The sequence below is a fragment of the Bombyx mori genome, chromosome 15, assembly GCF_030269925.1.
Source record: "Bombyx mori chromosome 15, ASM3026992v2".
NCBI lineage: Eukaryota > Metazoa > Arthropoda > Insecta > Lepidoptera > Bombycidae > Bombyx > Bombyx mori.
This window is the reverse complement of record NC_085121.1, coordinates 3981716-3995157: the sequence shown is the minus strand read 5'-3', so window position 1 is coordinate 3995157 and position 13442 is coordinate 3981716. Positions and strand designations below refer to the sequence as shown.

At 34.1% G+C, this 13442-nt stretch overlaps 1 protein-coding gene across 3 annotated transcripts in view; it reads right to left on the bottom strand.

Annotated features, from left to right (window-relative positions):
* Nucleotides 1-13442, bottom strand: part of LOC692464 (aquaporin) — a 99415-nt gene that overhangs the window by 8280 nt on the left and 77693 nt on the right. For all 3 annotated transcript variants that reach the window (XM_012692288.4, NM_001043454.1, XM_012692289.4), the window contains 1 exon segment: nucleotides 3056-3199. In XM_012692288.4, the coding sequence (XP_012547742.1) occupies nucleotides 3056-3199 (144 nt within the window).

Here is a 13442-nt window from a genome sequence, read left to right as displayed (position 1 = left end):
TCATAAATAAAAATTTGGGTTTAACATAATTTGTAACTTTTAGACGACTGTCAAAACAAAAATATCTTTGGAATAACATACCTCGGGCTAACCATTTTAATATTGTTGACATGACAAATTTATCGATTGAACTTTGAATTAATTTACTTAGTAAAGTATTACAGAAGTTTAGACAAATGTCCCAGGTCGGTATTCTCAAGTTGAGATCAGAATAAGTAAAACTAGATAGGGCTGTGACACTTGTTTTAGATAATTTTTTTGTTTTTTGTTCATTATTTTATAATTACTTACAAAACTAATTTTCGCTGGTAATTTTTAGATACTTTTATAAAAAATTCATAAATGAGTCATTGAAGAAATTATGTGTTGAGGCTTTTTATCATGAGGGTACACGCCTAAGTACCGTCACCGAAAAATGTAGTAGTGCTGTAATATTTACGGTACTATCAACATAAAAATCGCATCAGTCTCACTAAATATTCATAATTTATAATTTATCTAATAATAATTTGTTAATATATTCCTTTGAGCACTGTAGAAACTATTATATGTATATATGTATGTTTGTATATGTATTTTAAATTTAATAAATTTTATTGCACCTACCACTATTTTCTCTGCACTACCTTTGGTTGACTGGTAGAGAATGCCTTAGGCATTAAGTCCGCCAATATAAATTTTTCATGAAGTGTAATAAATAAATAAATGTGCATATCATATATTATACCATTTCAGTCAAAGTGAAGCGTAGTCGGATTTAACTAGTGATTTAAAATTTTGACAGCCTTAACTGGGTTTCTATATATCTGCGTGTTGTTTATCCAATAAATTTGATATTTTCAATAGTGAGCTATGTGCACAACAGTCTAAAGGTTGTAGTTATGTCAACAATGATTTAATGGCTAAATCACAATATTTCAGATTAAAGTATTTAATTAGTCAAATATTATACTGTGGGAGTTTATATTTAAAGGTGATTAAAAATTCGCTTTCTTTCTAGATAATACATATAAATAAATTAATATATTCACAACGAAGAATGGTAAATGGTCCTAAATAGTAATTTAATTAATTGCAAAACTAATTGAAGTTTTAAATTTTTATTTATCATATTTTTCAATTTGTAAATTTTTGACTTGTGTACTGGCATAAAATTACCGTAAAATGATAATTAATATAGTGTAATTCTCTTATTTATGTAAAAAAGTTTCGTCCTTCTATTCATCGATATTCGAAATACAAATATTTATTGAAATAAATACAGAATCTAATTTACATTCCTCAGTAAATGAGAGAATAAAATACTAAATGAGGGTCATCAATCGGGATGGCTCACATAATATACTTTATAAAAGCTTCGTGTTAAATCGATAAATCATTCGAATGTTGTGAAGAGCTGTGAAGGTCTCAGCTCTAATTTGTTCCTTTATTCCGAGAGCGATGTCAGGGTAAGCCACACTCACCATGTGTCTAGCGAAGTGATTCTCAAATTTTAAATATTACTGAAAACTGTAACATCATGCTTCTATTTGTAGTATAATTTTTTTGGTACAATTTTAGTACTTCATTAAGGATTTTACTATACTAATATATAAATCTACAGTGGTTTTTACGGATGTTCCGTTATAACTACTGAACCATGCATCCGGTTGACTTAAAACTTGGTATCCATGTAGAAAATACATGTACTTAATGGATAGGCTAATATTTATATGAGTTGGACTCCTTAATAATAATGACAATAAATAATAATGTTAATTTTAAATTTTAGCGGGCGAGTACGGCTAGTTTAATCATAAAATTACAAATGCAGATTTAACAGCTAGAAATGAGAATCTATTTGAAATTTTCGTCGTCTTTACAAATATAGGTAAAAAGACATCAGAAATGCAAGGCTGTCTAATTCTGTAATAGTATAACTATTTTTTTAATAACAATTTGAGAACCATCGGTTCGTAAAGCATAAGGGGATTAGAATGTCGACGCAAATCGCCTTGTTAGTAAAGGAATACAGTTAATTAACTCGTATGGTAATGAGGAAGGTCAGTTTGTGTGAATATATATTTTTTTGCAATTAACTATACTATATACATACATATCCATATTATAGGCACTATGATGTAAGATTAAGTGTGTGATCATTTGCTTCTGACTTTACTTAGGTAGGTATCTTTATCAATGAAACATTATAATTAAAATTACTGTTCCGGTTTAATTTCGTGTTTTTTTCCCTTATATTATTTTATTTCTGACGTTTCCGTATTGAATTCGTATCGTCGCAAAAGTAACTTTAATTATGTGTACTATTCGCGAAAACTAAACAAAAACCAATGGCACCTACACGTTAATTATTACATTTGATATCGAATATATCAGAGGACAGACTAAATAAAAAAATTATCATTAAAACATTGTGATTTAGTCGCACAAATTTAGGACCCTGAGGCTTCTGACTTCTGTGAGTAGTGTTCAATGGAGGGCACACTCATGTAACAATGTCGCCGAGGAATCTACTTATAGCTCTGGAGTTGGTTAAGTGAGCTTATAACTCTGAGAGAACGAAAAACCACAAGAGTAGCAACATAAAACATCCACAAACAAACAAATATCTAACAATTTAATACGTTCGTAATCTTGATTTACACTTTTTTTTGCTTAGATACTTGGACGAGTTCACAGCCCACCTGGTGTTAAGTGGTTACCGGAGCCCATAGACATCAACATGCCGCCACCCACCTTGAGGCACGAGGGCTGTCTCTCAGTTTTTTTTACAACACAACGGCTGCCCCGCTCTCCTCACCGAAACACATTACTGCTTCACGGCAGTAATAGGCAGGGTGGTGGTACCTACCCGTGCGGACTCACAAGAGGTCCTGCCACCAGTAAAAAGACTCATATTAAGACTTTTTGATAAATTTTGAAATTACCTTTAGTGAAATCGCCGTCATAGTTCTGCACAAGACCGGCGTACATGCGTGCTCACAATACCCCCTACCACCATTAATAATCCAAGTAATCGTAATAAAGATTATTTTTCGTATGTAAAATGACTTACCCTGATAAAGGCGGCTCCAGCTACTGCTCCGAGGCTCTGCACTACGATGTAGAAGATTGCTTTTAGCAGCTTAATGTCTCCCGCCGCGAAGAGACCGGCTGTCACCGCGGGGTTGATGTGTCCTCCAGACACGTGACCGATGCCCTGTTTAAAAAGTGAAAAGCTTTTTAAAGATACGCAAAGACGAAATATTTAAGTAATATTATTGTATCTTATGTTCACTATCCGATTTAATCCTAAACTTGAGTCGTTAGCGTCCATAGTTTATTATCGACCGCTGAGCGAATACTATTCTATTTAATATGGGCATTCATAATTTCTTATTAAAAGAAATGTTATCGATCTCTAATGAATTATGTAATAATGTAAAACGGAATATTTGTTAAGTTGTATGTTGCTATCTTTAGAGAACGGATGTGGTACAATTAAAAAGTAGGATGCATTTAAAATAATGTAAATGTATTTGAATGATGATTCTAATTTCTGTTTATCACTTATAGTGATTTGACGATCGAAAACTTTGATTTTTTTATCACCAATAAATTTTGTTATATAACATATTATGTACATACATACTTAAATTACATCTACAAATTTGTAAGTACTCAAGTGTCTACGATTTCATATCGCAAGTCGAGGTTTTTATTGTGCTTCTTGAAATACGAGCATATTAAATAAATAGTCTTTTACTGGAGTTATTCGAAATAATAAAATGTTTATTAATTTGCAGGCGGTACTATTACAGTTCCTGTTATGGGAACCATTCCCATCTTGAGCGCACCTATTCGCCCGGTTATGCTGGCATAACTCGCTAGATTAGCAGTTAGCTAGTTAGTCAGGAAAAAAAATACTTAAAATTTTAAAAAGTTGACGAGCTATATAACCTCTTTTTTTCATTAATTTCATTCAAGATAAGAAAATGTGTTTTTGTTGAATATAATCAATCCATTGTGTATTTCCAATGTATATTCGAAACTAAGGTCTCTACATTCGCGGCGACACCGTTAGTGTAATATCGTAAACTCAAAACGTGCGACATTTATTCGAACGACATTTAGTTTACTGATAAATCTCAATTAGAAGAGGCGTTGAACAATAACATTTCAATGGAATTAAACTTCAAATATATTATTATATTTTGTGTTATAGTTAAATTTCAACGTGCTGTATTATAAAAATTTCTTACTAATACAGACGAATCTAAAAACATGAAATCTATAAATAATTTATAAAAATAAAAATATATTTTTTGTGCAAAAATGAAAGAAGACATTTTCATTCATTATTTTACTTCGGGAAAGAACAGACACTGATTTCATTATCATAGAGCCACACGTACAAAATTTTTGAAATTTTATTCAAACAATTTCATAACAACTGGAAAGTCATTTATTTAGAGAATACTTGTAGCTATAATACTGGTGGTAGGACCACTTGTGAGTCCGCACGGGTAGGTACCACCGACCTGCCTATTTGTGCAGTGAAGCAGTAACACGTTTCGGTTTGAAAGGTAGGGCAGCCGTTGTAACTATACTGAGTCCTTAGAACTTATATCTCAATGTGGGTGGGTGGCGTTGTAGATGTCTATAGGCTCCAGTAACCACTTAACATCAGGTGGGCTGTGAACTCGTCCACCCATCTAAGTAATAAAAAATAAAAATATATATCGAAAAGGAAGATATAATACAGTGAGTAATACGTAACACAGTCGTGATTGTAAAAACGTGAGGCCCTACAAAACTAGACCTTTAGACATCTCCCGAGTTATGTCATAGGTCATGTAAACAGTAATTAAAACAGAAACATCACGAGCAACCATGAGTCAGTAGTGCGGAGGCTGTGAGGTATTTTGTCGTAGGTCATCACGAACATTAAGTTTTATGGAGGAATTTTCAGAAATAGCTCAAAGAATGCTTCATTCGCGTAACTCATACGGAATCTAAAGTAAAACTATTCTTAATGCGTTTATAAGGATTTAAATTAAATTAAAATCATCGATAAATCACTACATTTATGAAATATGAACGATTTTGTTGATTTTTACATCTTTTCAATCTTTTAAAACACTGGACACCTTAAGTGGCTAACAGTTATTTACTCGTGTACGATCTATGATTAGTTTGATGTATTTCATCAATGAACCAATGGCAATTTCTAGGCCTGTCTACTATTAATATTTTTATTATTCTACCTGTTATTATTATTGAATCGGAACCGATGCCTCTGCACTGTGTGCTAAAAAAATATCATGACTTGGCAGTTAAGCTCACAACTAGCAAGATTGTGTCAGATCCTGTCTAAGCAGCTTGTATTCATATGTTTTCATTGCCGGATAAACTAGTAAAATCGTGTATGGTAGGGTAGAGGGCGGGCTAGTGTAGTTAAAGTGAAATTTACTAGGTTAACGATTGTAGAAAGAGCACATGGATGAACGCGAGTGAAATGGCATTTTTTTTTGTTTAGGAGGAAATCGCCGGACTTCCGGTCTGCACTGGGGATGGAGGGCAGGGCATGTCGGAGTCGCACTGACTAAAATCTCCTGTCGCTCAACAATCCACGTCCGCACCTCGCAAGAGACAGAACTCATGAAAAGACAAAGGGGGGGGAAAGTGAAGCGTTTAGTGCGGAGCACGTCTCTCCCATCAGCCTCCCCTCGGGACGCCAGACCGGCGGTTGTCGGCGCCATGACCACCAGTTCTTCCGGTCGGCAAGGTGAAATGGCTAATTCCTTAGTTGGATTAGTCGTAGTGACTATATTTATAAATAATATCGTTTATTGTTTTGTTTATAATATCTTATATTTTAGTTTTTTATATTAAAATGGCAAATAAAATTGGGTTGGCAAATTTCTTTCTTTTCTAGATAATCTACCTTCATTTTTAACTTTGTACATCAAAATAATGTTCGTAGTTCTTGAAAATAAGCCCGCTGACATATTACATCACGGCATCATGAGTAATACCATATTATTTGCAGCTCAATTAAGTTCAATGTATTAATTTCAATAACTCATTCGTATTCTATTGCAATTTATTTTAACATTTTACGACTTCACAAATGAGAATCGGAAATGCTATTTCGTTTTACATGCGTCTCAAATATCACATATCCATCTGAACGAATCATTGAGCTGTCGTGAAACTTTAAATTTTAAACGAAAGGACAATGTACATAAAATTGTATAGAATGAATGCTACGACTAGATTTACACGCAATTTTACTTGTGATAACGTGTATTCTTTTTTGTTCTACAGAAAACGTTGTATCGAAATTTACACGATTATCAATTGGGTTAAATAGCAAAAGCGTAATAAACAAACCTTCGCATTTACAATATGTATTAGTTATTTGAAACCCATACGGTTCCTTTGTTAAAATTTTATTAATGTTTATTATAAATATTTTTAATGTTCTCTCTAATGCCTACATTGTTATTTGTCCCTCAATCTTTATTTTACACAATGCATCTCACTATTTGTCACAATTAACGGACCGAATGCTAATTAATTTCGATTTCATTACCGATTTCATACGTGTAGTTTCGAAAAAAATGTATTCGAAGGAAAATAGTCAGGTACGTAAGTAGTTTCTTGGCAATGACATTGAATAGCTACTGTTTAAGGTGAATTTGTCTATGAATTCCATAAATATTTATATTAAATGAATCATTCGGAACTTAACGTAATAGTTTAGTATTTTATTAGCACGTTGTGGATATTTAGATATTTGCATAATTAATTATTGCAAAACTGAAATAGCATTGAGGTTATGCATCGCCATGTGCAAGTTCCGATTTCAAATCCAGAATCGGCGGTAATTACGTTTTGTTTTTTTTAACCAACTACTCAGACAGCCCTTAGAAAATTTTAACTATAATATTTTGTTCTTCTATCAGCGATATTAAGTGGTAACGCGATCTTTTAGTACTGAGTCGGATATACTTAAATTAGTAAATTTGCTTAACTACTGTTAGTAGAGTTAGCTACGTGAATCCGGGAGGATGTGTTGAGCCTGTCAGAAACAGCCAAGTCTGACGGGCTAGCAATAATAATAATACAATTGACATTTCAAGCTCACATCCAAGATAGGTGTCGGCGTTCACTTTGAGATATCTATGAGCTCTGGTAATCATTTTCGTACCTATACAAAAAAGCAAACATGTTCATATTTTTAATGTGAACAGCCTGTTTCACAGCTCAATGAAGTTCAATGTTCTGTATGTAGTAATGACAAGTCGTCAATCACGCCCACACAGCCGCAAAAACAGTATGAATAGAAGTACAATCTCTATCTAGACTTTATAACGGTTACTCACTTAATTTTTTTAAAACGTTCATCATAATATCCTTTCTAAAAATAAAAGTCGCACTGTTTCTGCCGTAAATAATTTAATTTATAAATAAATAGGCAAAGTTAAAAAGTATTTTTTAAGTTTTTTGGTTTGTTTGGTCGGCAGTTTTTTTTTAAAAGTCCTAAGCAGTTCGTGAATGTATTTTGAATCTACCAAGAAATATACGAAAAAATTTTATTAAAAAAAAGTAAATAGACTTCAACAAAATAAAAGGAGAATATGACAAATGTAGTCGAAGTCACGTTATCTAAGGTAAAAAAGAATACTAGTCAGATCTTGATAATATTTAAATGGGATTGCATTAGAAGTAGTATACTGACTTTCAAATAAAAAAAGAATGATCGAAATCAATTCACCTAGAAAAGCTTTTAGGTAGCATGCATAAAAAATACAGTACCGAATTGAGAATATTTTTTTGTTAAAATGATTCAATGTAACCCGTAAATTAAATTTATATATTGAGTTATCGGAAAATTTTGATCTAATTTCAACCACTAGGCAATACCGTCTTTACCATAAGGGCACACGAGGCCCGTGCCCAGGGCCCCCATTCTCAAGGGGCCCCGAAAGACCGACAACTTCTCTCACACGCTTATTCTCAAAACATTTTTGTCGGGCATATTACACTTTTTTCACAAGGCCTACACCATATATAATAGATTTTGCTCCACGAACAAGAAAGAAATCCCGAAAGAAACCGTTATCGAAATGGTAACCAAAAAACCAGCAGCATTTTAATATCATTAATGACATATTATATCATACTGTATTTAATTACCTATAATAAATGGTCATACTCAGTAAAAAAAATGTTATTATAATTCGCTTTTTTACTTTCCAAAAGGGCCTCAAATTCTCGTGTGCCCAAGGGCCCCAGCCTAGTTTAAGACGTCCCTGCCACTAGGCGAACAAATGCAATAATGGTAAGTTAATTTGATGCTATTTGTCCTTTTTTTAATTATTCGTTAACTTTAAATTTGTCAAGTAAAACATCGTGATCGTATCCTGCATAGAGGGTTCTGCAAAAATACGAGAATATATGGCTTTTCTTTTAATTTAGAAATAAAACGAGGGACGTTTTGGATAGCCCGTGGAAAAAAGAAAGTTTTTTTTTTAATTCACTTTAATAACAGATGTCACGTTCCGGGTAACATTTCACAATTTCTAGCATAAATATTATTGATGTCCAGGTACAAAAATCGAGATCTACCCAACGTGTATGTCACCTTGAGGTTTAATTGTCAATTTTATTACATAGCGGTTATTCCTAAGCCGAAATATACGATTTTATCACAACACGCCTTACCACCAGTATAACGAACCAAAGGTTTTATTAATTGAGAGCAAATCAAGTTGCGTATATGGAAAATGGCGGTCGAAAGCTAGTGTCACAGACCACACACGGGCACATGAATGTAGCGGTCAGCGGCCATCAAGGGCGCCTACAATCCCTACATGAACTTAGATCTGAACAGATTGCACTAATTATACAATTAAAACACCATATCGAATTTTAGGTCAATTAATCATTAGTCAAATCCTTCATTTAGGTGGGTGGCGCATTTACGTTGTAGATATCTATGGGCTCCAGTAACCACTTAACACCATGTGGGCTGTGAGCCCGTGCACCCATCTAAGCAATAAAAAAAAAGCTAATTAAAATATAAACTTCTGAATGTTTTTTTTTATAATTAAGTTACGAACTTCATCGCCCATTGAAGGCTTTATAACACTCTTCATATCCAATTCGATTGCAATGATACTTCGAGAATTTTGGGATTGAGGGATAAACTAGCTAGAGAATACTGTCTCCATAGACAATGTCACCATCTTGAGACATGCTGTAGAAACTCAATTTGTTTTATTTAAGCTAATCTGCCAATTAAAACTTTTGAAGTGCTTAAGTTAATTACCTCAATAACATTTAATTATATTTATCGATATTAGGACTTTAAAAACAAATGATCCTTGACAGTTTCCTGTAACCAAAGACTTGCTTAACATTGAATGGATGATCAATGTGTTTATTAATTTGATGATCGTTTAAGAATCTGATAAAACTTTAGTATGAATACAAAAACGAATTTAAGGTATAATTATGTCTGGGTCAGAGAATCAGTGGATTCAGTAATGAAAATTGTAATGAAAACTACTTTTTCGGATTAACTGGCGTTTTTTTATTGTCAATATATTATTATGTTCGATGGTTCGAGTACTTTTTTTTATAGTTTTTGTGGTCACGCAGGTCACGCACGACTGACTTTCAATTATGTCTAAGACTCGCAAAAATCGACGAAAATTGCTGGATCAAAATCCTTACTAATATATAAATGTGAATGTAAGTTTGTTTGTTACGCTTTCACGCGAAAACTACTCAACAGATCATTATGAAACTTTGTACACATATTCTTGGAGGTGTTAGAAGTAACATAGGATACTTTTTATTAAGAAAAAAAAATATTTATTACGAAAAATAAAAAAAAAAATTATCAAAAAATCTCAAAACCTAGCTTCTTAAACGCCATCTACCGGTTCGGTAATGAAGTTCCAATCTTGAGTACTGTAAATGAAGTCGCGGGTAAAATTTAGCGTTATGCCAAAGTAACTATTCTACGCGGACGAAGTCGCGGGCAAAAGCTAGTTGTCTATAAAAATTTTTCTTTTCCTACTATACGTCTATAGTGGTAACTATTTTCGTAACAATCTCCCTAAGTCTTAACCACCTAGTTTCTGTCTTAAATACTCCTGGTAAGACAAGTTATAAACTCGCACGGGTGGCAATGACCATCCTTCATGTTCGGTTCGGAGCCTAGAATACCAATGCAATTGAGACTTTAATCTTAAGTGGCAAGGTGGAAAATGGCATGTACGTGCTCCTATAACGCGTAATATCAGATAGCCCGTCAGCTCGTCTACCTATCTACTTTCTCAATAACAGCCACATTGTATAACTTTTTTTTTATTGCTTAGATGGGTGGACGAGCTCACAGCCCACCTGGTGTTAAGTGGTTACTGGAGCCCATAGACATCTACAACGTAAATGCACCACCCACCTGGTGGTGGTACCCACCCGCGCGGACTCACAAGAGGTCCTACCACCAGTAAAAATGATGAACTGAAATAATATAACTGAAAATAATGTTTTTTTTTTATTATGCCGCACTCCTAGTAACTCCTAAACGTGAATCTTCACTTTGCTTACTTATGACGTAGTTAAAACTAACGAGTTCTCAACTGAGAGACTCGCATTCTCAGTGCGTGAGCGTCAAAGTCACTCTAAAATCTCTAACAAGCATGACATTTAGCCAAACCCTACATATTTACTAGCGATACCTGTCAACATTGATCTGAAGTTAGGCTGTATGATTCAGGTCACACGATTTATTATCGATTTCGTAGAAACAATCACACGTACCTACACATGTTTGGTCAAAATGTTGAGTTGTTGAAATTAAAACTAATTGAAAAAAATATGGCATTATCCCAGATTTTTTTATTATTAATTTCTAATTTTCGTCCTTTCGTATACATTACGGTTTTCGTGATCAAGGATAAGATTTAACTTCGAGCTGAGTCCTGAAAATGGAAAAAAACGGGAACTCTTCTCTCTATAGATAATATCTGTAACTCATTTAGGTATAAGGGAATACAGGAATAAAGTTTGAAGTGTCCGCAGTTAATGAGTAAGACGGTCCGATTAATCAAATCAAGCGATGTTACTATGATAATTGAGTAGTCGATTTCCTGTTCTCGAATGAAATTCGTCTTGAAAGATAAAATGTCACGTTAAAAAACGGTGGTAGGTTGTGTTGACATCGACACGTTCGACTTCAGCTGTGCCAACTACGGGCGCCCCGAAAAATTTGACTCCAGACCCATCTGGAGTCAAATTTTTGTAATGGCCAAATTGTAATGGCCCACCATTACATCGGCTGCTTTTACAGAAAGCAACTTAGAATTATTACTTACTAGCTGACCCGACAGACTTCGTAGTGCCTCAATCGATAAATAAAAAACCCGAACTTTTGTATAAAATAAACTTAAAACAAACAAAAGGAATCCGTTCGACGGGGGGGGACACATCAAAGGAAAAACAAAATTGTTATTTTTATTTAATTCCGAGCATTTTCATATTTATTTACCTTTTAAACCTTCTCTGGACTTCCACAAATAATTCAAGACCAAAATTTGCCGAAACGGTCCAGTCGTTCTCAAGTTTTAGCGAGACTAACGAACGGCAATTCATTTTTATATATATAGATAGATTACTTATTTATTAGTTGCAAATCACAGGAAGGAATTCCTAGCAGTAAATTCGGACATCGCAACGCAAAGACAAAATTATTGCGGGCCAGTTGAGTCGGAATCACAGCACGTGAGAACAGCTGTCAATTTATTGACATCGTTAGTATTCTCTACGTACGATATACACTAGAATTTTTTAGATCTCTTTAAAATCCAACCAAGACAGTCGGTCTCAATTGGTGGTTGTATCAGACGATGCGGACCCAGGACATATAATATGTTCAATATACGCTAGAATTTTTTTAACCTCTTTAAAATCCAACCAATACAGTCAGTCTCAATTGGTAGTTGTATCAGACGATGCGGACCCAGGACATATAAAAAGATGTTCGATATAATCAGATGGACGCCGTTACATTGTATACATATATTTGCGGTAACTGTAAACTGACCGCGGCGCCGTTGACTTAAAAACCATCGCGTGCCAAATGTTCGGACGTTGAGGAATTTACTTTTAAAACGAAAGGCCATCTCGGTTTTTGTTTTAAAATAAAACCTCGTTTTCGACTTAGATATATATATTTTACTATGTAAATGGCGGGTCCTGGCGGCTTCACTCAACTGGACATTCATGGAATGCATAAATCACAAACTAATTGAACTAACGTACAAACGATTTTCATTTATAGAAACAGATGACCAAAACACAGCAATAAATTTACGATTCTTGACGGTGAGTATCAAGAGACAGTTGTTTCAAAGGTAGCTTGTCTTGCTTGATCTATGATTTGCGGCATATAATCAAATATCTATACTGCAAAACCGCTTTGGTATGCCTAAATGGTAATACTCTAGGACATACGGGTTGTGACAATCTCTTTTTGTCCACCTTATCCCAAGGGGAGGGTCGGCACAATTAATTTTTCTCCACTCTTTAATTTGTTAATTACCGGGGCTACTTTCACACTTCCTCTGATATAATCATTCCTTATCTTGTTCATTCTTGTCACTCCACACAACCATCTCAACATTCGCATCTCTACCGCATGCACTCTTTCATGCTTGGTTTGGGACAATCATCCTGTATAATCGACTGACTTGACCTATGACTTACGGGATCGATTCTCACATCAAGCAAACATTCATGTGATGAACAGGTTTGTTTGCTCTTTGTCTGGGTGATTATATCTACATATTTAAACCTAATAAGTACGTATATCAATCTCTTATTAGCAAAGTACAGGGAGTCCTAGCTTAACGCCGGATGACCGCGTGTGACTTATCCCTTATTACATAACTTATTACATAAACACATTTCGATTTTAGGTGTAGAATAGCCGTTCTGTAAAACCATTATGATTACGATCTCCTAGGTGTACTTATTACATAAAAACTTCTGTTATAGATTAATTAATAACGTTAATTTATCGGTTTGTCATTAATGTTTAATCTGTTAACCCATAAAAACATATCGTGTGCGCGAGAGATAAAAGAGCCTTTTAAAATTCCCGTTACAAGTTAAGGTTTTACGTCAAAGTCACTTCACTGCATTCCCGATTATATTTATGCTTTTTATTATCACGAAACTGGTATTAACAGTGGAAAGAACCTTAAAACGCTTCTCAACGAGTACCATTAATTACTCGTATCGATAAAGAACTGGTTACGGAAACGGAGAAATGTAAAGGGAAAGATTTCGATGGTCTGATTTAATAAATTTAGTTTAATCTGAATAACGTTTTGTGATGACTTGTCGTTGATAAGCCAAGGGCCCTGAAACTGCGATACTTT